Source organism: Ascaphus truei, chromosome 5 (genome assembly GCF_040206685.1).
Source record: "Ascaphus truei isolate aAscTru1 chromosome 5, aAscTru1.hap1, whole genome shotgun sequence".
NCBI classification, from domain to species: domain Eukaryota; kingdom Metazoa; phylum Chordata; class Amphibia; order Anura; family Ascaphidae; genus Ascaphus; species Ascaphus truei.
The window spans coordinates 224,965,437-224,992,096 of record NC_134487.1 but is presented as its reverse complement, the minus strand read 5'-3'; the positions used below and the strand labels follow the sequence as shown (position 1 = coordinate 224,992,096).

The following is a 26,660-nucleotide window of genomic DNA, read 5'->3' as shown; positions in this document are numbered from 1 at the left end:
ATAGGCAGCGTGGGGGGGAGAGAGGCAGCGTGGGGGGGAGGAGAGAAGCAGCATGGGGCGGAGGAGAGAGGCAGCATGGGGGGGAGGAGAGAGGCAGCATGGGGGGGAGGAGAGAGGCAGCATAGGGGAGAGGTAGAGTGGCAGCATGGGGGGAGGAGGAGAGGCAGCATGGCAGGGAGGAGAGAGGCAGCATGGGGGGGAGAGAGAGGCAGCGTGGTGGGGAGGAGAGAGGCAGCATGGGGGGGAGGAGAGAGGCAGCGTGGGGGGGAGAGAGAGGCAGTGTGCGGGGGAGAGAGGCAGCATGGGTGGGAGAGAGATTCAGCATGGGGGGGGAAGAGACGCAGCATGGGGTGGGGGAATATAGGCAGCATGGGGGGGAAGAGAGACAGCATGGGGTGGGGAGAGAGGCAGCATGTGGGGGAGGATAGAGGCAGCCACAGGGGGAGGATAGAGGCAGAATGGGGGAAGGAGAGAGGCAGCATGGGGGGAGGAGAGAGGCAGCATGGGGGGAGGAGAGAGGCAGCATGGGGGGGAGGAGAGAGGCAGCATGGGGGGGAATAGAGGCAGCAGGGGGGGAAGAGAGACAGCATGGGGTGGGGAGAGAGGCAGCATGGGGGGGAGGATAGAGGCAGCCTTTGGGGGAGGATAGAGGCAGAATGGGGGGGAGGAGAGAGGCAGCATGGGGGGAGGAGAGAGGCAGCATGGGGGGGAGGAGAGAGGCAGCATGGGGGGAGGAGAGAGGCAGCATGGGTGGGAGGAGAGAGGCAGCATGGGGGGGAGGAGAGAGGCAGCATGGGGGAGGAGAGAGGCAGCATGGGGGGGAGGATAGAGGCAGCATGGGGGGGAGGATAGAGGCAGCATGGGAGGGAGGATAGAGGCAGCATGGGGGGAGGAGAGAGACAGCATGGGGGAGGAGAGAGGCAGCATGGGGGGGAGAGAGAGGCAGCATGAGGGGAAGAGAGGCAGCGTGGGGGGGAGAGAGAGGCAGCATGGGGGGGAGGAGAAAGGCAGCGTGGGGGGAGGAGAGAGGCAGCGTGGGGGGTTAGAGAGGCAGCGTGGGGGGGAGAGAGGCAGCATGGGGGGAGGGGGAGAGTGGCAGCATGGGGGGGAGGAGAGAGGCAGCATGGGAGGGAGGAGAGAGGCAGCATGGGGGGAGAGAGAGGCAGCGTGGGGGGGAGGAGAGAGGCAGCGTGGGGGGAGGAGAGAGGCAGCATGGGGGGGAGGAGAGAGGCAGCGTGGGGGGGAGAGAGAGGCAGCGTGGGGGGGAGAGAGGCAGCATGGGTGGGAGAGAGAGGCAGCATGGGGGGGGGGGGAAGAGACGCAGCATGGGGAGGGGGTATATAGGCAGCATGGGGGGGAAGAGAGACAGCATGGGGTGGGGAGAGAGGCAGCATGGGGGGGAGGATAGAGGCAGCCACAGGGGGAGGATAGAGGCAGAATGGGGGAAGGAGAGAGGCAGCATAGGGGGAGGAGAGAGGCAGCATGGGGGGAGGAGAGAGGCAGCATGGGGGGGAGGAGAGAGGCAGCATGGGGGGGGGAGAGAGGCAGCATGGGGGGGGAAGAGAAGCAGCATGGGGGGGAATAGAGACAGCAGGGGGGGAAGAGAGACAGCATGGGGTGGGGAGAGAGGCAGCATGGGGGGGAGGATAGAGGCAGCCTTTGGGGGAGGATAGAGGCAGAATGGGGGGGAGGAGAGAGGCAGCATGGGGGGAGGAGAGAGGCAGCATGGGGGGGAGGAGAGGGGCAGCATGGGGGGAGGAGAGAGGCAGCATGGGGGGGAGGAGAGAGGCAGCATGGGGGGGAGGAGAGAGGCAGCATGGGGGGAGGAGAGAGGCAGCATGGGGGGGAGGATAGAGGCAGCATGGGGGGGAGGATAGAGGCAGCATGGGGGGAGGAGAGAGACAGCATGGGGGAGGAGAGAGGCAGCATGGGGGGGGAGAGAGAGGCAGCATGAGGGGAAGAGAGGCAGCGTGGGGGGGAGAGAGAGGCAGCATGGGGGGGGGAGGAGAAAGGCAGCGTGGGGGGAGGAGAGAGGCAGCGTGGGGGGTAGAGAGGCAGCGTGGGGGGGAGAGAGGCAGCATGGGGGGGAGGGGGAGAGTGGCAGCATGGGGGGGAGGAGAGAGGCAGCATGGGGGGGAGGAGAGAGGCAGCATGAGGGGGAGGAGAGAGGCAGCATGGGGGGAGAGAGAGGCAGCATGAGGGGGAGAGAGAGGAAGCGTGGGGGGGAGAGAGAGGCAGCGTGGAGGGGAGAGAGAGGCAGCGTGGAGGGGAGAGAGAGGCAGCGTGGGGGGAGGAGAGAGGCAGCATGGGGAGGGGGAATATAGGCAGCATGGGGGGGAAGAGAGACAGCATGGGGTGGGGAGAGAGGCAGCATGGGGGGGAGGATAGAGGCAGCCACAGGGGGAGGATAGAGGCAGAATGGGGGAAGGAGAGAGGCAGCATGGGGGGAGGAGAGAGGCAGCATGGGGGGAGGAGAGAGGCAGCATGGGGGGGAGGAGAGAGGCAGCATGGGGGGGAGAGAGAGGCAGCATGGGGGGGGAAGAGAAGCAGCATGGGGGGGAATAGAGGCAGCAGGGGGGGAAGAGAGACAGCATGGGGTGGGGAGAGAGGCAGCATGGGGGGGAGGATAGAGGCAGCCTTTGGGGGAGGATAGAGGCAGAATGGGGGGGAGGAGAGAGGCAGCATGAGGGGAGGAGAGAGGAGGCATGGGGGGGAGGCGAGGGGCAGCATGGGGGGAGGAGAGAGGCAGCATGGGGGGGAGGAGAGAGGCAGCATGGGGGGGAGGAGAGAGGCAGCATGGGGGGAGGAGAGAGGCAGCATGGGGGGGAGGAGAGAGGCAGCATGGGGGGGAGGATAGAGGCAGCATGGGGGGGAGGATAGAGGCAGCATGGGGGGAGGAGAGAGACAGCATGGGGGAGGAGAGGCAGCATGGGGGGGAGAGAGAGAGGCAGCATGAGGGGAAGAGAGGCAGCGTGGGGGGGAGAGAGAGGCAGCATGGGGGGGAGGAGAAAGGCAGCGTGGGGGGAGGAGAGAGGCAGCGTGGGGGGTAGAGAGGCAGCGTGGGGGGGAGAGAGGCAGCATATGGGGGGAGGGGGAGAGTGGCAGCATGGGGGGGAGGAGAGAGGCAGCATGGGGGGGAGGAGAGAGGCAGCATGAGGGGGAGGAGAGAGGCAGCATGGGGGGAGAGAGAGGCAGCATGAGGGGGAGAGAAAGGAAGCGTGGGGGGGAGAGAGAGGCAGCGTGGAGGGGAGAGAGGCAGCGTGGAGGGGAGAGAGAGGCAGCGTGGGGGGGAGAGAGAGGCAGCGTGGGGGGAGGAGAGAGGCAGCGTGGGGGGAGGAGAGAGAGGCAGTGTGGGGAGGAGAGAGAGGCAGCGTGGGGGGGAGAGAGCCAGCGTGGGGGGGAGAGAGCCAGCGTGGTGGGGAGGGGGAGAGAGGCAGCATGGGGGGGGGAGGAGAGAGGCAGCATGGGTGTCATGGAACAAGAACTACATTTCTGTTTCACCCCCCCTTCCTTGCAGTTCTGCCCGTCAGTTTCTCATTCCCAGTTGCATGTGTTTTGCCCTGTGCACACACACAGTGCCCGTGTGATAGACACAATGTTATTTCCCCTGTCCCAGCAGCTTGCTGTATCAGAAATGCAACATTATTGCTACATGTTGTGGCTCCCTTAGACATTTCAGTGAGTTGATATAGCAGCCCCAGCCTTTCTCTCAAATGAGCTAGTCTGCTTTCTCCCCCTCTGCTCTGCCCACAGATGGTCTGTCCCCAGGCTATCTTGCTACCCAGCATATATTGGGATTTCCTTTTCCACCGGCTGAGTGAGAACCCTGCTGTAACTGTTCTAGCGGGAGGATTACCCTTTTCACCTGTCCTTAACTACAAAGCACCCACAGAGAGACATTATCTAAACACCAACATCTCTTCACAAGTGCCTGTCTTTTATGCTACTTTCCCCAAATAAAGTAAAGAAAAGATACAGAACATTGGAAAGAGGGCCGAGTTGAAACTATCTGGGCTAATCCTTTTACACATGACCCTGGCCTCCAGAATAATGGGGGGGGGGGGGAGAGAGGCAGCGTGGGGGAGAGGAGAGAGGCAGCGTGGGGGGGAGGAGAGAGGCAGCATGGGGGGGAGAGAGAAGCAGCATGGGGGGGAGAGAGAAGCAGCATGGGGGGGAGAGAGAGGCAGCATGGGGGGGATAGAGAGGCAGCATGGGGAGGAGAGAGAGCCAGCATGGGGGGAGAGAGGCAGCATTGGGGGGAGGGGGAGAGAGGCAGCATGGGGGGAGGAGAGAGGCAGCATGGGGGGAGGAGAGAGGCAGCATGGGGGGGACGAGAGAGGCAGCATGGGGGGAGGGAAAAGAGGCAGCATGGGAGGGAGGAGAGGCAGCATGGGGGGGAGAGAGGCAGCATGAGGGGGAGAGAGAGGCAGCATGGGGGTAATAGAGAGGCAGCATGGGGGGGAGGAGAGAGGCAGCATGGGGGGAGGAGAGAGGCAGCATGGGGGGAGGAGAGAGGCAGCATGAGGGGGAGAGAGAGGCAGCATGAGGGGGAGAGAGAGGCAGCATGGGGGGGGGAGAGAGGCAGCATGGGGGGAGGAGAGAGGCAGCATGGGTGCGAGAGAGGCAGTGTGGGGGGGAGAAAGCCAGCATTGGGGGGAGGGGGAGAGAGGCAGCATGGGGGGGAGAGAGAGGCAGCATGAGGGAAAGAGAGAGGCAGCATGGGGGGAGAGAGAGAGGCAGCATGGGGGGGAAGAGAGAGGCAGCGTGGGGGGGAGGAGAGAGAGGCAGCGTGGGGGGGAGAGGCAGCGTGGGGGGGAGGAGAGAGGCAGCGTGGGGGTGGAGGAGAGAGGCAGCGTGGGGGGGAGAGAGGCAGCATGGGGGGAGGAGAGGAGTGTGGGGGGAGAGAGAGACAGCGTGGGGGGAGAGAGAGACAGCGTGGGGGGAGAGAGAGGCAGGGTTGGGGGGAGAGAGGCAGCGTGGGGGGATAAGAGAGGCAGCGTGGGGAGGAAAAGAGGCAGCGTGGGGAGGAAGAGAGGCAGCGTGGGGAGGAAGAGAGGCAGCGTGGGGGGGAAGAGAGGCAGCGTGGGGGGGAAGAGAGGCAGCGTGGGGGGGAAGAGAGTCAGCGTGGGGGGGAAGAGAGTCAGCGTGGGGGGGAATCGAGGCAGCATGGGGGGAAGAGAGGCAGCGTGGTGGGAAGAGAGGCAGCGTGGTGGGGAAGAGAGGCAGCGTGGGGGGGGTAGAGAGGCAGCGTGGGGGGGTAGAGAGACAGCGTGGGGGGGATAGAGAGGCAGCTGGGGGGGAGAGAGAGGCAGTGTGGGGGGGAGAGAGAGGCAGCGTGGGGGGGAGAGTGAGGCAGCATGGGGGGGAGAGAGAGGCAGCATGGGGGGAGGATAGAGGCAGCATGGGGGGAGGAGAGAGGCAGCATGGGGGGGAGGAGAGGTAGCATGGGGGGAAGAGAGGCAGCATGGGGGAAGAGACGCAGAATGGAGGGGGAGGGTAGAGGCAGCATGGGGAGAAGAGAGGCAGCATGGGGGAAGAGAGGCAACATGGGGGGGAAGAGAGGCAACATGGGGGGGAAGAGAGGCAACATGGGGGGGAAGAGAGGCAACATGGGGGGGAAGAGAGGCAGCATGGAGGGGAAGAGAGGCAGCGTGGGGGGGAAGAGAGGCAGCGTGGGGGGGAAGAGAGGCAGCGTGGGGGGGAGGAGAGAGGCAGCGTGGGGGTGGAGGAGAGACAGCGTGGGGGGAGAGAGAGGCAGCGTGAGGGGGAAGAGAGGCAGCGTGGGGATCAAGAGAGGCAGCGTGGGGATGACGAGAGGCAGCGTGGGGATCAAGAGAGGCAGCGTGGGGATGACGAGAGGCAGCGTGGGGAGGAAGAGAGGCAGCGTGGGGAGGAAGAGAGGCAGCGTGGGGAGGAAGAGAGGCAGCGTGGGGGGGAAGAGAGGCAGCGTGGGGGGGAAGAGAGGCAGCGTGGGGGGGAAGAGAGGCAGCGTGGGGGGGAAGAGAGGCAGCGTGGGGGGGAAGAGTGGCAGCATGGGGGGAAGAGAGGCAGCATGGGGGGAAGAGAGGCAGCGTGGTGGGGAAAAGAGGTAGCGTGGTGGGGAAGAGAGGCAGCGTGGGGGGGGGGGGTAGAGAGGCAGCGTGGGGGGTAGAGAGGCAGCGTGGGGGGGAGAGAGGCAGCTGGGGGGGAGAGAGAGGCAGCGTGGGGGGGAGAGAGAGGCAGCGTGGGGGGGAGAGAGGCAGCATGGGGGGGAGAGAGAGGCAGCATGGGGGGAGGATAGAGGCAGCATGGGGGGAGGAGAGAGGCAGTATGGGGGGGAGGAGAGGTAGCATGGGGTGAAGAGAGGCAGCATGGGGGGAAAAGACGCAGCATGGAGGGGGAGGATAGAGGCAGCATGGGGAGAAGAGAGGCAGCATGGGGGAAGAGAGGAAACATGGGGGGAAAGAGAGGCAACATGGGGGGGAAGAGAGGCAGCATGGGGGGGAAGAGAGGCAGCTTGGGGGGGAAGAGAGGCAGCATGGGGGGGAAGAGAGGCCACATGGGGGGAAGAGAGGCAGCATGGGGGGGAAGAGAGGCAGCATGAAGGGGGAGGATAGAGGCAGCATGAAGGGGGAGGATAGAGGCAGCATGGAGGGTAGATAGGCAGCATAGGGGGAAGAGAGGCAGCATGGGGGGGAAGAGAAGCAGCATGGGGGGGAGAGAGGCAGCATGGGGGGGGGAAGAGAGGCAGCATGGGGGGGAAGAGAGGAAGCATGGGGGGAAGAGAGGCAGCATGGGTGGGAAGAGAGGCAACATGGGTGGGAGGATTGAGGCAGCATGGGGGGAAGAGAGGCAGCATGGGGGGAGAGAGGCAGCATGGGGGGAGAGGCAGCATGAGGGGGAGGACAGAGGCAGCATGGGGGGGAGGACAGAGGCAGCATGGGGGGGAGGAGAGAGGCAGCATGGGGGGGAGGAGTGAGGCAGCATGGGGGGGAGGAGAGAGGCAGCATGGGGGGAGGAGAGAGGCAGCATGGGGGGGAGGAGAGAGGCAGCGTGGGGGGGAGAGAGGCAGCGTGGGGAGGATAGAGAGGAAGCGTGGGGGGGAGAGAGAGGCAGCATGGGGGGAAGAGAGAGGCAGCATGGGGGGGAGAGAGAGGCAGCGTGGGGGCGAGAAAGGCAGCATGGGGGGGAGAGAGAGGCAGCATGGGGGGGAGAGAGAGGCAGCATGGGGGGAGGATAGAGGCAGCATGGGGGGGAGAGAGGCAGCATGGGGGGAGGATAGAGGCAGCATGGGGGGGTGGAGAGAGGCAGCATGGGGGGAGGAGAGAGGCAGCATGGGAGGGAAGAGAGAGGCAGCATGGGAGGGACGAGAGAGGCAGCATGGGGGGGAGAGAGAGGCAGCCTAAGGGGGAGAGAGGCAGCGTGGGGAGGAGAGAGATGCAGCATGGGGGGAGGAGAGAGGCAGCATGGGGAGAGAGAAGCAGCGTGGGGGGAGGAGAGAGGCAGCATGGGGGGGAGAGAAGCAGCGTGGGGAGGAGAGAGAGGCAGCGTCAGGGGGAGAGAGGCAGCATGGGGGGGAGGGGGAGAGGGGCAGCGTCAGGGGGAGAGAGGCAGCATGGGGGGGAGGGGGAGAGGGGCAGCATGGGGGGAGGAGAGAGGAGGCATGGGGGGAGGAGAGAGGCAGCATGGGGGGAGGAGAGAGGCAGCATGAGGGGGAGAGAGAGGCAGCATGAGGGGGAGAGAGAGGCAGCATGGGGGGGAGAGAGAGGCAGCATGGGAGGGAGAGAGAGGCAGCATGGGGGGAGGAGAGAGGCAGCATGGGGGGAGGAGAGAGGCAGCGTGGGGAGGAGAGAGAGGCAGCGTGGGGGGGAGAGAGCCAGCATTGGAGGGAGGGGGAGAGAGGCAGCATGGGGGGAGGAGAGAGGCAGCATGGGGGGGAGAGAGAGGCAGCATGGGGGGAGAGAGAGGCAGCATGGGGGAAAGAGAGAGGCAGCATGGGGGAAAGAGCGAGGCAGCATGGGGGGAAGAGAGGCAGCATAGGGGGAAGAGAGGCAGCATGGGGGGGAAGAGAAGCAGCATGGGGGGGAGAGAGGCAGCATGGAGGAGAATAGAGGCAGCGTGGGGGGGAGAGAGAGGCAGCATGGGGGGATAAGAGAGGCAGCGTGGGGGGGAAGAGAGTCAGCGTGGGGAGGAAGAGAGGCAGCGTGGGGGGGAAGAGAGGCAGCATGGTGGGGAAGAGAGGCAGCGTGAGGGGGGTAGAGCGGCAGCGTGGGGGGGTAGAGAGGCAGCGTGGGGGGGAGAGAGAGGCAACATGGGGGGGAGAAAGAGGCAGCATGGGGGGGAGAGAGAGGCAGCATGGGGGGGAGAGAGAGGCAGCATGGGGGGGAGAGAGAGGCAGCATGGGGGGGGAGTGAGGGAGCATGGGGGGAGGATAGAGGCAGCATGGGGGGAGGATAGAGGCAGCATGGGGGGGAGGAGAGTGTCAGCATGGGGGGAGGATAGAGGCATCATTGGGGGAAGAGAGGCAGCATGGGGGGAAGAGAGGCAGTATGGAGGGGGAGGATAGAGGCAGCATGGGGGGAAGAGAGGCAGCATGGGGGGGAAGAGAGGCAGCATGGGGGGGAAGAGAGGCATCATGGGGGAGAAGAGAGGCAGCATGGGGGGGAAGAGAGGCAACATGGGGGGGAAGAGAGGCAGCATGGAGGGGGAGGATAGAGGCAGCATGGGGGGAAGAGAGGCAGCATAGGGGGAAGAGAGGCAGCATGGGGGGAAGAGAAGCAGCATGGGGGGAGAGAGGCAGCATGGAGGAGAATAGAGGCAGCATGGGGGGTGGAGAGAGGCAGCATGGGGGGAGGAGAGAGGCAGCATGGGGGGGAGGAGAGAGGCAGCATGGGGGGGAGGAGAGAGGCAGCATTGGGGGGAGGAGAGAGGCAGCATTGTGGGGAGGAGAGAGGCAGCATGATAGGGGAAGAGAGGCAGCATGATGGGGGGGAGAGAGGAAGCATGGGGGGAGGGGGAAAGAGGCAGCATGGGGGGGAGGAGAGAGGCAGCATGGGGGGAGGAGAGAGGCAGCATGGGGGGAGGAGAGGCAGCATGGGGGGAGGAGAGAGGCAGCATGGGGGGAGGAGAGAGGCAGCATTGGGGGGGAGGAGAGAGGCAGCATGGGGGGAGGAGAGGGGCAGCATGGGGTGGAGGAGAGAGGCAGCATGGGGGGAGAAGAGGCAGCATGGGGCGGGAGGAGAGAGTCAGCATGGGGGGAGGGGGAGAGAGGCAGCATGAGGGGGAGGGGGAGAGAGGCAGCATGGAGGTAAAATCCGTCCGGACCTTAGTCTACCATCCTCAGACTGATGGATTGGTAGAGAGGTTTAACCGTACTTTAAAAACCATGCTTAGGAAGTTTGTGGACACTGAAAAGCGAGCTTGGGATGAACTTCTCCCTTTCCTGTTGTTTGCGGTACGAGAAGTTCCCCAATCATCTACAGGCTTCTCCCCGTTTGAGCTCCTATATGGACGCCAACCTCGGGGTATTCTCGACCTACTGAAGGAATCCTGGGAGGAGGAGCCATCCCCCTCCAAGAATACCCTTCAGTATGTCATAGACCTTAGAAATCGCCTAGACATGATAGGTCGGTTTGCTAAGGAAAACCTCAAATCTGCTCAAGAACGTCAAGAAAGGCAGTATAACCAAAATGCTCGCTTGAGGGTCTTCCAACCTGGGGACCAAGTGATGCTACTACTACCGACATCAGAGAGTAAACTCCTTGCGAAGTGGCAGGGTCCTTTCCAAGTTCTCCGCCGCACCGGGGAGGTGAACTATGAGATCTCTCAACCAGGGTCCAGGAAGGGTAAACAAATCTACCACGTGAACCTCCTGAAACCCTGGAAAACGATGAGATCGCTGTTCATCCACCCTCGGGAAGGAGAGACGGATTTGGGTCCGCAGCTTCCAAAGGGTAGTACGTACAATGACCATCAGGTTCCCATGGGAGGGCAGTTAACAACGGAACAAAGGTCAGACCTACTAGAATTATGTGACCAGTTCCCAGATGTTTTTTCGGAGCTGCCAGGGCAGACTAATTTAGTGTCCCATAGGATTGAGACAGAACCTGGCGTAAAAGTACTGTCCCGTCCCTATAGATTGCCAGAGGGCCGAAAAGACCTGGTAGAGAGGGAGATAATAGACATGTTGAAATTGGGCGTGATCGAGGAGTCCCACAGCGAATGGTGTAGCCCTATTGTGTTGGTCCCTAAACCAGATAGGAAGGTGAGGTTTTGCGTGGATCTGCGAAAGGTAAATGCTGTATCCAGATTTGATGCATATCCAATGCCTAGGGTGGATGAATTGCTTGACTCGCTTGGTAAAGCAGAGTATATCTCCACCCTACTGTAGATCTCACGAAAGGATATTGGCAGATACCTCTAGCGGAAGAATCCAAATGCAAAACTGCCTTCGCCACCCCTCTCGGGTTATACCAATTCGTCACTATGCCATTTGGGTTACATGGGGCTCCAGCCACGATCCAAAGGTTAATGGACAAGGTACTACGACCCCATAGGGCATATGCCGCGGCCTACTTGGATGACATTGTCATCTATAGCAGACACTGGCAGTCTCATATAAAAAGGTTAAGGGCAGTCCTAACGTCCTTAAGAGAAGCAGGGCTCACTGCAAATCCAAAAAAATGTGCCCTGGGTAAATCCACTACAAAGTACTTGGGCTATGCCATTGGGGGAGGGATAGTAAGGCCACTAGCTAGCAAGGTGGCCGCCATAAAGGAAGTCCCCACCCCACAGACAAAGACAAAGGTCCGCTCCCTTTTGGGGTTAGCAGGGTATTACCGGCGGTTTATTCCCAATTTTTCAGAAATATCTGCACCCCTAACAGATCTGACACAAAAGAGTGCCCCGACCCAAGTTAAATGGTCTTGGGAGTGCCAAGATGCCTTTGACATGCTAAAAAAGTGCCTGTCAGAGGGCCCCGCTCTTCGGAGCCCAGATTTTAAAGAGCCCTTCATCATCCAGACGGATGCCTCAGAGGTAGGACTGGGAGCAGTGCTGTCTCAGCAATTTGATGGTGTTGAACACCCCATACTGTTCATCAGCCGGAAGCTGTTCCCAAGGGAAGTGAGGTATTCTGTTATTGAGAAGGAGTGCCTTGCTGTAAAATGGGCAATTGAGGCCTTGAGACATTATGTCGCCGGAGTACACTTCACCCTGGTCACTGACCATGCGCCCTTGAAGTGGTTAAACACCATGAAGGACACAAATCCAAGGTTGACCAGGTGGTATATGGCCCTCCAACCCTTCTCTTTTGATATTCAGTATAGACCTGGACAGGACCATGGAAATGCTGATTTTTTGTCAAGAGAAGGAGTGGAGGGTCGGGCTTCAGCCGTGTGCGACACTAGCCACACACAAACAGGGGAGGTATGTGACAGGGTGAAGTCAACCCCTATCAATTATGCCTGGGAAACATATGTCTGAGTGCTTCATCCAGCACTCATAAGGGTTAACTCAGGTGGAAGTTAGGTGGTCAGGAAGTAAGCTGACACCTGAGAGCCAGGAAGGTAGATAAGGATCTTGTTACCAGCAGTAGCTGCCTGTCTCAGATGAGAGCACATGGATATATGTGCTGCTAGCCAGAAGGATACAGCACACTACTTACTGCAGCCAAAGTAAGATTTGTTTCATTTGTTTGCATGACTGCTTAAAAAGACTCTTACGGTTTGGGTATGGTTTAGCCAGCCAGCCTGCTAGCTAGGACTGCTGTGTTAGTCAGTTTTCTCCCAACGTGGAGCAGGATTTATTTGCTTAAAGGGACAGTGTACCCGCATGTTATGTTGCTGTGGAGAAATAAAGCCACTGAACGTTTTCATTTATCCTGAAACTACACGTGTGGACTGTTCCCTGACCTGTCCTGCCACAATTCCCCATAACCAGAAAGACTTTAAACTTATCTTAAGTGTATATTTTATTAACCTGTGTGTGTAAAACATATGCTTGTGCATTGTAAAGCTGGGACTTTTCAGAACCGGGGGTCTGAGTGAGCCAGATGGCTACCAAGCTGGTGCCACTCTGTCTGCTTGAAAGGCCCAGCTGCGGCTAGAAGTGTGAAGAGCATTTGGGTAGGATGGCTAAATGAAGCACCCACATCCTTAAGATCAAGGAACGCTCTTTGTATGTCACTGTTGCTACTCAGATGGCTAGGAGTCTCTCACCGTGGGGGCATAGGGGGAAGCAGGGGCAGAGAGGAATATTTCACCTGCCTTTGGGAACACTCGGGTGTTTAAGAAACCCCATTTAGTTGTCTCAGATTGGTTGCTAGGGACATTTCTCATGCTCCTAATAGGAAGACAGAATTATGTGGATGGGATTGAGAGGTTTTAAAAACCCTGACGCAGCTCTGATTTGGCAGTTCTCTAAGTTTCCTAAATCTCTCTAAGGAGATTTCTAAGTCTCTCTGGGTTTCAAAGTTTGCCAGAGTCTAAGTTCCAGCAACAAGGAGCTGCCTGGATATTGTCTGTCCTGTTTTTGTAAGGATTCCCTGCACCTAGGAAAGTTAGGTTGTTATTCCAGCCCCAAGTAAGTGTGTCTTTTTCCTGTATTCTGTGTATCATTGTGTGTTTGCCTATTTTAAGTGAATAAATTACAATTTATTTAATTACGCATTTTGTTCAGTTAAATGATCCTGGTATAAAAGGTGTAGATTGCCTGGTCTCCCGTGACATTAACATCTGCCTTTTTTTTCCGATTAGTGAGGTCATCCAACATTTTTACACACACACACACACACACACACACACACACACACACACACACACACACACACACACACACACACACACACACACACACACACACACACACACGTAACTATGTAACAAGGACTAATTGTAGTAAAGTATAAATGTAATACAATAAACTGTTATGTAAAAGACTAATCTTATTATTAGTTCTTACTAGGAATTTATTCAATTTCTTTTTTAAAGGGCGGGAGCTAGGTGGCGAGTAGTTTTTTGGTTCGGCAAGTAGATTTTTGGTTGGTTTGTCAAGCACTGCTTATTTGTACTGTAATTTTGTATCTGTATTACCCTGTACTGTTGTGTGTGTACAGTGTGTACTGTTGTGTGTTGTGTCACTGACTGAGTTTCCCCCAGCAGCCCTAACTGAGCCTACCGGCTGTGCCATACCAAGGGCCCTTCCATAGCCAACAACCCCCCCCCCAACAAACGGTACCTAACCGAGCAGGCAACCAAATGCCCCCCCCCCCCCTGTGTCCTACCTTCCCAGCATTCTACCCTGTCCACTGCGGGCCATCTGGAGCAGGTTCCTTCACTGCTGCCACCCGGTACAGCAGGCTGCAGGCCCCCCACGTGCCTAACAAAGTAGATCATCCAACTCACACTCCCCCTCTGGGCCCTACTACTGGCAAACACGGGTACAGGCTGCGGGCCCCCCCCACGTGCAATGCCCAAGGCATCAGGCCCCTGCCCTACCTTCCCGTCCGGGCCCTAACAAAGGTGATCATCCAACACCCCTCCCTCCCCCGTCCAGGCCCATACTGAATCCCCCCTGGGCCTTTTGTCACATTGAATGTAGCATTGGGTATCTTTGTCTTTTGTTGAAAATATTAAAATAAACAGATTGCATTGTAATGTTTTTTTCCATATTACACTAACAAAAAAACAATTAAGTAAATGTGACACGCTAAAAAATGGTGGGTGCTCTGTGGGTTGGAGGGTCCTGCGCCTTTCATTTGTCCTGGGCCCCATGATTTCTGTTGCCGGCCCTGCAAGTGTCATTGATCAGAGTCCCTGTATTGCTAAACTACAGCAAAAAGGGCCAGATCTAATACAATTTGTTATGGAGATGTTCTTCTCTAATATGTCTGGTACTGTCCATGGACAATGTATAGTAAAGGCACAGTAATTTCTATTTTGCCTGATCAGAGTTTATGCTTTAGGGTACAGAGGCATCTAACTTAGTGGGTGACAGGCGTCAAGTGAAAAGATGAGTTTCAGACTTTGCACATTGTTTACAACAGTTATCTTACAGGGGATTCAATAAATGTTGAACAAAGAGGTGTAAAATAAGCGCTAGGAAATCATATGTGCTGAAAGGGAGTAACAAAGTGAATATATATATATTCACTTTGTTACTCCCTACATATATATACATATATATACAGTGTTCGACAAACCTATACATTTGCACGCCCCGGGCGAGTGGATTTAACATCGTGGCGAGCTCCTATTGGCCCAGGCATCACACGTTTGGTACTAGGTGGCGAGTAGATTTTTTTGTTGGGCGAGTAGATTTTTTGGTTATTTGTCGACCACTGTGTGTATGTATATATATATATATATATATATATATATATATATATATATATAATACACAATATTATCTAATTTAGCCCTATAAGGTCCATTTTATCTGTTAGGATAAGGCTGCTGAAGATAATAACCATACCAAAGTCCAACCGTTGAAACTTCCAAAAGAATCCAGCATAAGGCTACGTTTATCGTGACGGCGACGGTGATGTCAGGCTGCGGTCGCTGGAAAAATCAAATTGAGATGACTTCCAGCGATCGCGACCAAGCTGTCGCTTCCTTGTGTCGCGCTTATTATAAGCGCACGCAGTGGTGGCAATGCATTTGTTTTGACACAATGTTACGTCGCTATCGCCGACACAATAAGCGCAGCCTAACTCCACAAAAATAAGGGAAAATAGAAAAATATATAGTGTAGTAATTCTAAATACAATTTTGAAATAGTGAAATAAGTGAAAATGCATTCACGTGGAGTGCCTATAGAATAGGCAATATGGAAATTAATCCTGATGGCTGCAAATCTATGTTTCCTGTAGTCTCCTGAATATGTCATTCTTTCATAACAGAGACCAGGGGAGACAAGAAGATGAAAAAGACACAAACTGTAGTGTAGCATGTCCAAACAATTTTAGGGATATTAAGACGCTTAGTAACACTAACAATAGAATAAATATAAAACTGCGATACAAAAAACAATGTTCCCAGCACTCATAAAAGACAAATGAAAATAGGTATAAGCCAAAAATATTGAATGAAAAAGAGAACACATAACCTCAAAGGGTATGAGATGTAAAAAAATATGTAGGGAAAAGGGAGAAAAGGGGAGAAAGGGAAAAGATGAGAAGGAAAACCCCAGGTTTTTCCTTCCCACCTTTTCCATTTCTCCCTTTTTCCCCTATGTATTTTGTTACATCTCATACCCCTTGGGGGTATTTGTTCTGTTTTTCATTAAAGATTTTTGGCTTATACCTATTTTTATTTGTCTTTTATGAGTGCTGGGAACATTGTTTTTGTATCTATTGTTGTAGAGGAAATAGGGTTCCTCCTTGTTCCACGCTGCACCAATTTATTTCCACGTTTGCTTTTGTGAGTGCTGTCTATATTTTGTTTTTTGTTTTACTAAATATAAAACTGCTTATAATCTGAAATGGAAGGGGGAACACCCAGGAGGAATCGTGTTAGTTTAGGGCTATATAAAGTCTGTTTGTACTCTCAGACATAACCCCTGAGGAAGCAGTGGTCAACTGTGAAATGCATAGGATGTTGGAGGACTGTGGACGGTCAGAACGGGAGGTTAATGCGCAGGACCGGATTTAACATCAGACCAGTGACAGATGGAGCAAGCACCGGTGTAGTGCTGAATGTACTCATCTACTGCAGAATCGCCTCCTGATGTTCCTCCCTCCAACTCTGATGATAAGCAGTTTTATATTTATTCTATTGAGAGTGCAACACCAATCTTTTCAATAGCCTTAAAATTGTTGGCACATAATACATTGTTTCTTTTTCATCTTGTCGCCCCTAGGGCCTCATGCAGTAAGCAGCGGAAAGGCTATTCTCACCACTTTCCCGCCTAAAAGCCTATCCGTATTCAGTAACGGGCGAGAAAGTGGCGAGATTCAACCAAACCCTACTCTGATTGGCTCTAGTAGACCATGTGACAGAGGCTTGGGGAAGAACGGATATGACGTCATTGAAAGCCTGTCACATGGTACTTGAACCAATCAGAGTAGGGATAGACTTCCCATGCTCTGATTGGCTGCCGTACCATGTGACTCCGGCCATGTGTCTTTTCATTACGTCATCTTAAAGGCAATTGAAGCAAAGCCATTCTGATTGGCTGTGCTTTCTTTGCCTTTAAGTGACGTCATCATTTTTTTTTACATCGGCCAAAACACATGGTTTTCACAGCCCAATCAGGGCCGTGGGAACCATATGACGAAAATGTGACGTCATAGGCCTTTAAAAGCCTATGTCGTCTCATTTTGAAGTCAGACGCCGAGGAGGAAGGACCTCCTCTGAAGAAAGAAGACCAGGGCGTGGCCGCAGACGGGAAGAAGACCCCGGAAGAAGGTAGAAGAATACAGATGAAGATGGATTACAACTAGAAGACCCCTGGATTGTCGTGTTTTATTATTTTAATGTTCATTATTTTATGGTTTTTTATTTTATGGGTTCCTGTTCGTGGATTGGTTCGTGAGTAAGCTGATCAACGGGAGTCGGTGGGGGCAAGTAATGGTAAGTTAAATAAAGAAATGTATTTAATGTAAATGTGTTTTTTTTTTGCTTTTTCATGTGTTCATTTTTTTTTATGCATATCATTTCTTGCCACTGTATGTATGTATGTCTAGAGAGCTATATACATACAGGGTAAGAAATGATAGTGTTGTTAAAGCTTGATTTTCTGTATTGTAAATGATTGTGGCTATGCTGCTATGCATAGATGTGTGTTAAATGTATTTTATTATTAGAGAGATGTAAGTTTTGGGCTTCTATGCTGTACTGTAGGTTATGGAGAGGCTTGCTTTAGTATATTATAATTGTTGGTGTCCTTTTTTGTATGTTTTGAACTTGTTCTCTGTTATGATAGCTATAGTTAATTGTGTAATTTGTATGGATGGTATTTTAATTGTTTAGGGATGTAATTCATGTGTGTTAATTCATTGATGGTGACTTTATTTGCTTACATAATATACTTCTTGTGATGTCAGGCTATTTGAGTTGGATTACTATATTGTTAACATTGATTTGCAGCGTGTACATGTAGTTTACATGTTATGCTACATGTATACACTGTAAATGCAATGTTTTAAGTGGCATTTGAGGCTTCAGATTGAATGATTACATGAGATTTGTGTAGGAAATTGCTTTTTAATTCATTGAGGATGTTATGCATAAGTGGTGTTGCCATTGCAGGATGGCTTCACCCCTTAATTACCTTTGAGGTTAGTACCCGATAAGGTGATTAAGGGGTTCATTGGTATGTTAATGTAATTGAGATGTATTGGCTATTTATTATTTTGGCAACGGACCCCAAGGATGATGCTGGCGACGGAGCCTTCTTATTGATGAGGTTAGTAGAATTTTCTTTATTTTATTACGGTATTTAATGTGTTTAATAATGGCCAAATAATGTATTATCCCTATGTGGATAATAGTTATTTGGCACATTATTGTACTGTATGTGCTGGGGGAGGGGGTATTGGCCCCAAGGGTATTTGGTAGGACTCCCCTGTGGGTAGTGGGTGAGGGTAGTTAGGCCTCAGGGTTGGGGGGGTTAGTGGGGGAGGGTATGTGGGTGATGGTGGGTTAACCCCTTAATGACTGTAGCGGTTCATAACCGGTATGGTGATTAAGGGGTTAGGGGACATTACATTGGATGTTTTTATTCTTGTGTCTGTTTTGCAGAAGCGGATGGGGCATGGGCAGGATGAAGATGAGGATGGCCTTCATCGTGGCAGCCGCACATGGGTGAGTGCTATATGTGTTCAATGTCTTTATTGTTGTGTATGTATTTTAAATGGACAACTGCACTATTATCCATTTGTGGATAATAGTAATGTTGCCCATTACTGTATTGTATGTTGTGTATTGCTGCTATGTTTATTGGGGGCATTTGTCCCCAATAAACATGCTATTATGCGTTAACCCCTTCATTACCTTAGCGGTTATCCGCTATGGTAATGAAGCAGCATTAATGTATTTTAATAATATTGTGCGGGAGCAGGGGGCTCCCTGAGCTGAACCGCATTTATTTGTGGCTCAGAGACCCCCTGCTTCCCGAGTTACAGGCCCCGGTTTGGGGCATCGGTTACAGTGTGGACGCCATGTTTGTTGCGGGCACGTAGCGTATGGGACGTTATAAACATGGCGGCGACACTGCCCATCCGATCACACATACCGGGGCCTGCAACTCGGGAAGCAGGGGGTCCCTGGTCCACAAAGTGATGCGGTTCAGCTCGGGGGACCCCCTGCTCACAGTACAGTGTTATTAAATAATATTCATGCTGCTTCACTACCGTAGCAGATACCCTGTAAGGTAAGGAACGAGTCTTTATTGATATGTGTGTTTTACTCATAGTGTAGATGTGCTGAGGGTCTCCGGAGCTGAAGCGCTTTTGTTTTAGGTCCGGGGACCCCCTGCTTTCCGAGATACAGACCCCTTTATGGGGTGCCGGTATCCCTCTGCTTTATTTACATTCCGCGGTCACGTGATCGGGACCTTTAAATGCAGAGGGATACCGGCACCTCATAAAGGGGCCTGTATCTCGGGAAGCAGGGGATCCCCCGACCTGAAACCAATGCGGTTCAGCTCCGGAGACCCCCTGCACATGTACACTATGAATAAAAGTTGTTTTAAAAATAATTTTTATTGTGCTGATGTTTGCGCCGAGAGAGCAGCGGATCTCTCTCTGCTGCAAACACAACTCGGCAGGGGACGGCTTCTCGGCAGTTTCTCGCCAGGCAGCCGTCCCGCCACCGGTTACACACCATTTCATCAAATGGTGGTGGCTAATTCATTCGCCAGGGATTCGCCCCTTACAGCATACAGCCAGTTTAACACGCCAAAAACATGGCTAATTGCTAATTTGGCTAATGCATTTTTATAAAGCGTGGGATACCACGTGAAACGCGTTAGAGTGTCCTTCTGGCTGTTTTTATTATGCCACTAATACATTTTTGCACCTAGTTCTTTGCAGTTTGCAGTTTTGTTGGTTCCAATTGTTCTTCAGCAGCAGCAGATGCACCGCCGTTTTTCCTGCTATTTCTACATATACCTCTCGGTAGGAGCACGCTTGACAGGACCAGGATATCCTCAAGGTCAGCAGTGAGTAATTTATTACTTCATTCATGTGATCAGTCCCACACAGCACCCAGACTACCACACAAGATTTACCTATCAGGCTAGTGGTTATTTCCATGGGAGTGTGTTTATTGGTGGACTATTTGGATTCCTAGGTCTCATGAACTGTCTCAATGCAATGAAGATATTTATTGATGTATTACGCACAAAATAATTGTCTGCTCCTGGTTAGCATCACAAGTGGGAGTGTCCCTCCCCTTTCCTGTTCTTGTAAAGATATCGCTGGCAAAGAACAAGTTTTTAATCAGTGGTTCAGACATTTTGATTCAGCCACCTGTTCTAAAGCAGGGATATCCTTAAAACCTGAACTGTTGGTGGGACTTGAGAACTTTGGTTGGGAACCACTTACAGGTACTTTTTCTATAGACACTCCATGTGAGTGTATTTTCACTTGTTACAATATTTCCAAATTGTATTTAGAACTACTACACTACCGGTATATATTTTACTGTTTTCCCTTTTTTCCTCATTCTTGTGGCATTGCACTGTGTTATTTGGAAATTATTAGGGAACTTTCTACCTATGTACCTCAATGAATTTAAATATGCTATATTTAATTCATTATATGACCATTTTGACAACAAAATAAGTCATTTTAAGAATTCCGGTTTTTACGTTGTATAGAGCTATTCATCTTCATACAGTACATGTTATCTGTTTTATGAAATTACATTTAGATATATGGCCAGAGGACGTTCCTGAATGTTTCTCACAACAAAGTTTCAATTGATCAGCCATTGTGCATTCTCCCAAGGTATAACACATTACAAAAGCAGCTTTACATATTTACAGATAAAAAAAGAACATAACCTTAAAAGAAAAACACAGGACCACATATAAAACAGTCAGCATATTAAATATATAAATTAGGCACAGGACATAATATAACAAAATCATTCCATACAATTGCAGAACTGTAGGGAGAAGGAGCGGTGAGTAAAGACACTGAGTTTGAAGCAGGGGAACCTGGTTCATTTCCCGTGTCAGCTCCTTGTGACTTTGGCAAGTCACTTTATCTCCCTGTGCTTCAGGCACCAAAAACATAGATTGTAAGATCATCAGGGCAGGGGCTGTGTCTCTAAAAATTCCAATGTGCTATGTACCGCACACTACTGTATACTGTAATTGTGAAGCACTTTGAGTACCATTGGGAGAAAAATGCTATATGAAATAAAGTTGTTGTTGTTGTTATTATTATAACTATTGGAGAACTCTTTCACAGAGATAAAGGGGAAATAATGCTGCCACAAAGTAAGCAACATTGATTATCCATATGAGAACATGGTTGGGAGTAAAGCCCTCTTTATTTAAATAATCTAATTGTAGTTTGGAAATCTATTAAAACTCTTTACCATAAAGGAAAGATCAACTGAGGGAAAAAAAGAAAGTTGTATAGAGAAATACATATAGAAATAGCAAGGAGTATACAGAGGATCACTAAGATATAAGAACTGGGAGAGATAAATAATTGAGGTACAAATTGAATATGAACGGCTTGCTATTCTAAGAAACAAATACCTTCCCAATTTCATTTTTTACAATATTTACAGTATAAAGGGTCCTTAATATGCCTATATATCTAAAAGACAAAAGAGTCTATGTACTGTATCAAGGCCGTTTGGGAGAAAAAATGGGGCATTTTCATCCTGCATCAATGGATAATGTATTTTGCTCCAATTGTGTCCTGTTTTCCATAGCTTGCACCTTGAGGAGTGTCGGTAGGAGGAATTGGGGAGGAGTTATATGGTTCACGGATTACATAGTTACTTAGTTACATAGTAGATGAGGTTGAAAAAAGACGTACGTCCATCAAGTTCAACCTATGCTAAACTTAGACAACAGATACTTTATCCTATATCTATACCTACTTATTGATCCAGAGGAAGGCAAACAAAAAACCTCATGTTATATCATCCAATGATATCTCATAGGGGGAAAAATAAATTCCCTCCTGACTACAAGAATTGGCAATCTAATTAATCCCTGGATCAACATTCCTCTCATGTTTACTTATTTGGTATATCCCTGTATACCTTTCCTTTCTAAAAAGATGCCCAACCTTTTTTTGAACAAATCTATTGTATCTGCCATCACAGTCTCCATGGGTAATGAATTCCACATTTTAACTGCCCTTACTGTAAAGAACCCTTTCCATTGTTGCTGGTGAAATCTCCTTTCCTCCAACCTAAAGGGATGCCTCCGAGTCATTTGTACTGCCCTTGGGATGAATAGTTCATTTGAAAGTTCCTTGTACTGTCCCCGAATATATTTGTATATAGTAATCATATCCCCTCTTAGATGTATTTACATTAGAAAAGAGGCATCTAACTAGATGAGAGCTAGCCTCTCCTCATAAGTTAGATTGTCCATCCCCTTTATTAATTTGGTGGCTCTTCTCTGCACTCTCTGAATTATAATGAGATGTATCCCAGTCTGCATCTCTCTGCACCATTCTTTTTGCCTTCCTCAATATCTGAAGTGGGCATAAGTCTTAAAGTCTGCATCATATGTTAGAAACTGTTCTTACAAATGCTGCAGCTTTACTCTACAAACGGAGAAACACACTTTTCTCTTCATTGATACATAGGGGGTTATGCACAAAGCAGTGATAAGTGTTTTTAAGTGAGATAAGTGCTTTTTGGCTCAATTTATGGCGCAATTTTTTTAGCAATGACTGTGTTTTGATGATGAAAAGCCTTTTAAGCGCGATACTGCAGTGTTATCACTGCTTTGTGAATCGAGCTGCACTCAATATTGAGAAATAAAGGAATTTATCTCACTTAAAAACACTTATCACTGCTTTGTGCATAACCCCCATTGACTCCAAAGTTGCTTTATAAACAATAAGCTTTACATCTCCCAATGTTCTGCGCAAGAAAAAAAATGGGTCAACTTTACAGTCCCTCCCCATTATATATCATAAAAACTCAGAATAATGTATTTATATCTTTATATAATGAGTCAGAAACATACCTTGCAGTTTCCCTCCATTCTGCCTCATTATGCACAGTGAAAAGTTCATTTAACTGAGTAAACAACAAAGGATGAGTTTCTTCTGTCTCTTCCTCGTCTTGCTCTCCTAGCATAAATCCAACTCTTTCTGCTGCTGGAGAGATCCTAGAGCTAAAGATACTCCGACTTGCTGCTTGAGAAATAATGATAGAATTTCTACTTCTCAGCCCCTCTGACCTGCCACAGTTCCCATGATCAAATGCTGCAGATTCTGTTTCTTGATAAGTTAGAAATCCTTGATTTTCTTCAAATTTCATTTTGTAAATGCAAGGTGCAATCAGTCACTGGTGAAGGTAAAAATAAGGTCTGAAGTAAAGAAACTAATTTTGGCTTATATAGTCTGAAATTAGATTCTAAATAGTCTGACTCTAAAAGTGAAGACTCAACCGTAATCCAAACATATACAGACATTAAGGTAAACCCAAAACACACATTAAAATGTAACAAACTCTAAAACATACGTGTTTACGCTAACCGGAGCAAGTTATAAGCGGTACGGCTGTGTTTATACAATAACTCACAAGAAGACTTTAACAAAACATTAGAAAGCAGTATGTACAAAATAAATACATTTATGCTAAATGGATGCTTTAAGTTTTTTTTGTCAGAGCACGCAGCACTGCAGCTGTGTCCCTGAACTAAGCTAACTGCTAAAAGGCAAAGTCCATAACGGCAGAGGGCCTTCCCTACAGCAACACAATCTAACGGTGAGTTGGGCCTAGGGGGTAACCTGGCCTAGTGTAGGAGCCACTGACTCCCTACACCCACTACCTCCCCCATCCCAGCTCCAACTAACTAGCATGACCTCTGCCTGATTACTATATCCAGTCAGCCAGGGGAATCTGCAAACCCTCGTGGCTTGAATGCAGCATGTGATCTGGGTGAAAGGGCAGTCCCAAAGGCTGCTGGGAGTTGTAGTCCACTTGGAACTTCTTTAGTATTGGGGCCGCGTGCGCGATCTGTAATGAGCATGCGTGATCTCGTAAGGCCGCCGCTACTCTTTACTCCGCAGGCGCGACCTTGGAGAGTCCCTGCGCTAAGAGTAATGGCCGCCACAATTCTAAATACTTGCTGCGCATGCGCAAACCTCATGCCAACCGCAACATGGCCGCCGCAACTACTGGGACTACACTGCGCATGTGCGAACGCGCAAGATGGCAGCGCCCTGTCATTGATGTCGCCGGGACCCCCGGAGATGCGATCGCCCCTGCAACTGGCTGACATACCGTGGGGGTCCCCGCTACTCCGCGCAGGTGAGGGGGGCCAGGGGAAACCCTGCTACATAAGTATAAGTAAATTATTATACCTAATCATCAATCATTGCATATATTACAAGCACCAATATCATAAACCCCATATAATTACTTTACTTATAAAGGGAGTGAGATCCCAACCGGAGAATTGCAAATCATAGCACATCCCAACCGGAGAATTGCAAATCATAGCACATCATCAATTGCAGAAAATAAAATTATATATTTGGAGAATTAATTTCTAAGTAGCAATTAGAATACATTTATAAGGCGTTTCTTACTGTAAAATAATGTTCTTAACAATGTGTGAAAATGTAGGTAGGAATTTGATAGTATAAGGCAATGCAATAGATGTTATCCAATTAGACATCGCAAATATTTTTTATACAGTGCAACACAGGATGTTGCTGTAAAACTCATGAAAATTAGCCAAAACTGGAATATTTGTACATCGATAGAGCATTGCTAATAAGATAGTTAGAGACAGTGGTCATTGATGAAATATCTTGAGATTAGACTAGGATCGCAAATTGGGTGCCTGGAGACAGGTACACGCTTCTAAGTACTGTATAAGTTTTTCCATCTTTTTGAAAGTTTATCCTGCCGTTTTGTAAATATTGCAACATGCAGTTTAGCGTGGATTGTATTTCCCTTTTCTCTGCCTAATCCCTCCTCGTACTCTTGTTATTCTTTCATCATCCAAGTCAGAGAAGCCCAACTGGTGGTAACCAGAGAGTACAAGAAATTGAACAGAATATGTTTTTATATGTTGGTAAAAATGGCACTCACATACTTTCCAATCTATAAAGCAACTCTAAAACTGTGGCATGTGCCTGTAGTAGTAGTAGTCTTGCAATGAGTGGGCCCCTCCAGCAGCCTGTTTCTCTCCTGTGGGCCAGTGTGTTTGACACACCTGGCTGTGAGAATGCAGGAAGCTTACTACTACTACTAAAAACATGTATCTGAAAGAATAGGAAATAATTGGTAAAACAATTCTTGTAAGGGTTTGAGCAGCATTCAGTATCCACTGAGTTTGTGTTAATTCAGTTTGTTGTGCACAAAGTCACTGTGCACTTATATTGCAAAGGTATCACATTTTTTATATAGCAGAGTTCCCCCTGGACCCCCTTACCTGCAGTTGCGTGCGTGCACCCAGGCGAGGTGCGGGAGGCACTGTGGGGTTTGTGGAGCGGCGAGTGGATCGCCGGAGGCTCCGGCAGCTCCCCTTGCAGGGCGCCGCCATGTTGATTGCGATCGCGCATGCGCAGTACAGGCGTGGGAAGTGGCCATTAGTTAGAATAGGCTGCGCAAGGGACAACACCCAGCAGACACTGAGGCTGCTAGCCATGTGATGCCACACAGCCAATAGGGCTGTAGCTTTCCCCTGCACCAGATATTGATACATTTTGCCATCTGGCCCCGCTAGTCAGTCGGAGCTGGGACAAGGACAGAGGTACGTGCAGGTGTCTGTGACATCTAGTATATGCACTAGGCCAGAAAACCCCCATTAGGCCCCAGCTAGGCCCTGACTCCCCTCAGCTTGTGGTTGCTGTAGGGACAGGCCCATAGATAGGGACACTGCCCCTGTAGTATTAAATTGAGGGACACAGCCAGGATGTGCCTGCATCCTGACCTCAGGTGATCTGGGACCAGACACCTGCAGCAAAAAGATATTGCATATGGTGGCACCATCCCTGGGGGACCCACCCAACGTAGAGGCGGAGGCTTTGCGGGTTACAGCAATGGATCCGTGGATCCCCTCATCAATAACCAAATTAGCACGCCCGGGTGTGGACACACCCGGCAGGTACCCAACAAGTGCACCAACTCACCCTTACACATAAGTGGGTAGCGCTGTACCATACATTGGGTTGGGGGACTGACCTTGTGGACATCGGGTTGTTTGGGTGACCAAGGGCCCCTAGGTACTTTGGGAAGCGGAGTATTGGGAGGTACGGCCGTGCGAGTAGCTGTAACCATATATTAGCTTCATATAGTAAACTTGTTCTGCCTGACCAAGTGTGTATTCTTTATTATGTGTCCTGTAACGGGGTTATTCTAAATATACAATCCCGTACAGGTGGAGGCGCTACCGAGCATCAATCTAGGCTCCCAGCAGCGGAGGCTCGGGCCTCCTGTGAGCCATCAGGTATTGCACCACACACACCGTAGCTACACATCTCCCAGGGGGTGGGGGAAAGTGCGCTACATTTATACCGAAATATCTCTGCACAGTATATGCACGTTTTTGAAATAATTCACCTTGTAAAATATCACATTTGTGTCGTATTTGTATTTCCACTGAGGACATATTGCCACTATTCACAATTGCTCTAAGGAGGAGCGCCATTTTTAACACTTTCTTGTATCTATACATTTCATCTGCCTAATATTCACGACAGGCAAGGGACATTATGGTGGAGCAAACAAGACAGACGATAACCTCATATTTAGAATCCCGTTGAATTAACAAATTGAAATTTTCAAAATGTCTCAAATTGATTTAGACATCAATGTCCGTTTTTTTAAAGCAGCAATCCCCCCTAACTGGTTCCCCCCCCCCTTTTATTATATGCAAAATTGAAGGGTTCGCACAGCATACTGTACCTGTGATCCCCTGAACTGTACAGATATGTGCATTTTTTGTGCTTTGCAGCAGAAAAACTACAAAGATGGTCAAAGGTCACTAATAGAAAATGGCATAATCTCTCAATCTGCCCCCAGCGCCATATTGTGTCCACTGGACAAAAATATTGAAAACAGCCTATATTTCTGGAGGTGGGGGTCTGTCAAAGAAGACCAGATGACTTACACATGGATCAAAGCACAAAGCAAAGTACGGGGTTAAATAAACAGTTAAAACAGACAAAACAATATACAACACATAAAATAGCCAAAACATAATTTTTATATGTGCTACATAAAATAGCCAGATTCTGCACCTACGGGGTTAATTGGGGTCTCCTAGCTTACTAGGTGCTGGGCGTAATATAAGCCCATTTACCTAAGTCGTCTTCCCACAAATGAGGTCTCCACGGCTACACAATCTTCAGATTACCACAAGCTCGCATTTCCAGGTAATCTTCATTCACAGGTACTACCCACAAGCAATATTTAATTGCCTGGAACGGACTCACATTTGTCGTTTTCCCCCCTCCGCTTCAAATTTTTGGAGAAACAGCGTTTGACCAATCACAGTGTGGCGGGAAGAAAAAATGG

At 50.7% G+C, this 26,660-nt stretch overlaps 1 protein-coding gene across 1 annotated transcript in view; it reads right to left on the bottom strand.

The window, feature by feature from the left end:
- Positions 1-22,532, bottom strand: part of SLC4A9 (solute carrier family 4 member 9) — a 461,516-nt gene extending 438,984 nt beyond the window's left edge. The window contains exon 1 of the mRNA XM_075601696.1: positions 22,150-22,532. Within this exon, the coding sequence (XP_075457811.1) occupies positions 22,150-22,445 (296 nt within the window). The 5' untranslated portion in view covers positions 22,446-22,532. The remainder of the gene's footprint in view (positions 1-22,149) is intronic.
- Positions 22,533-26,660: the final 4,128 nt, after the last annotated feature.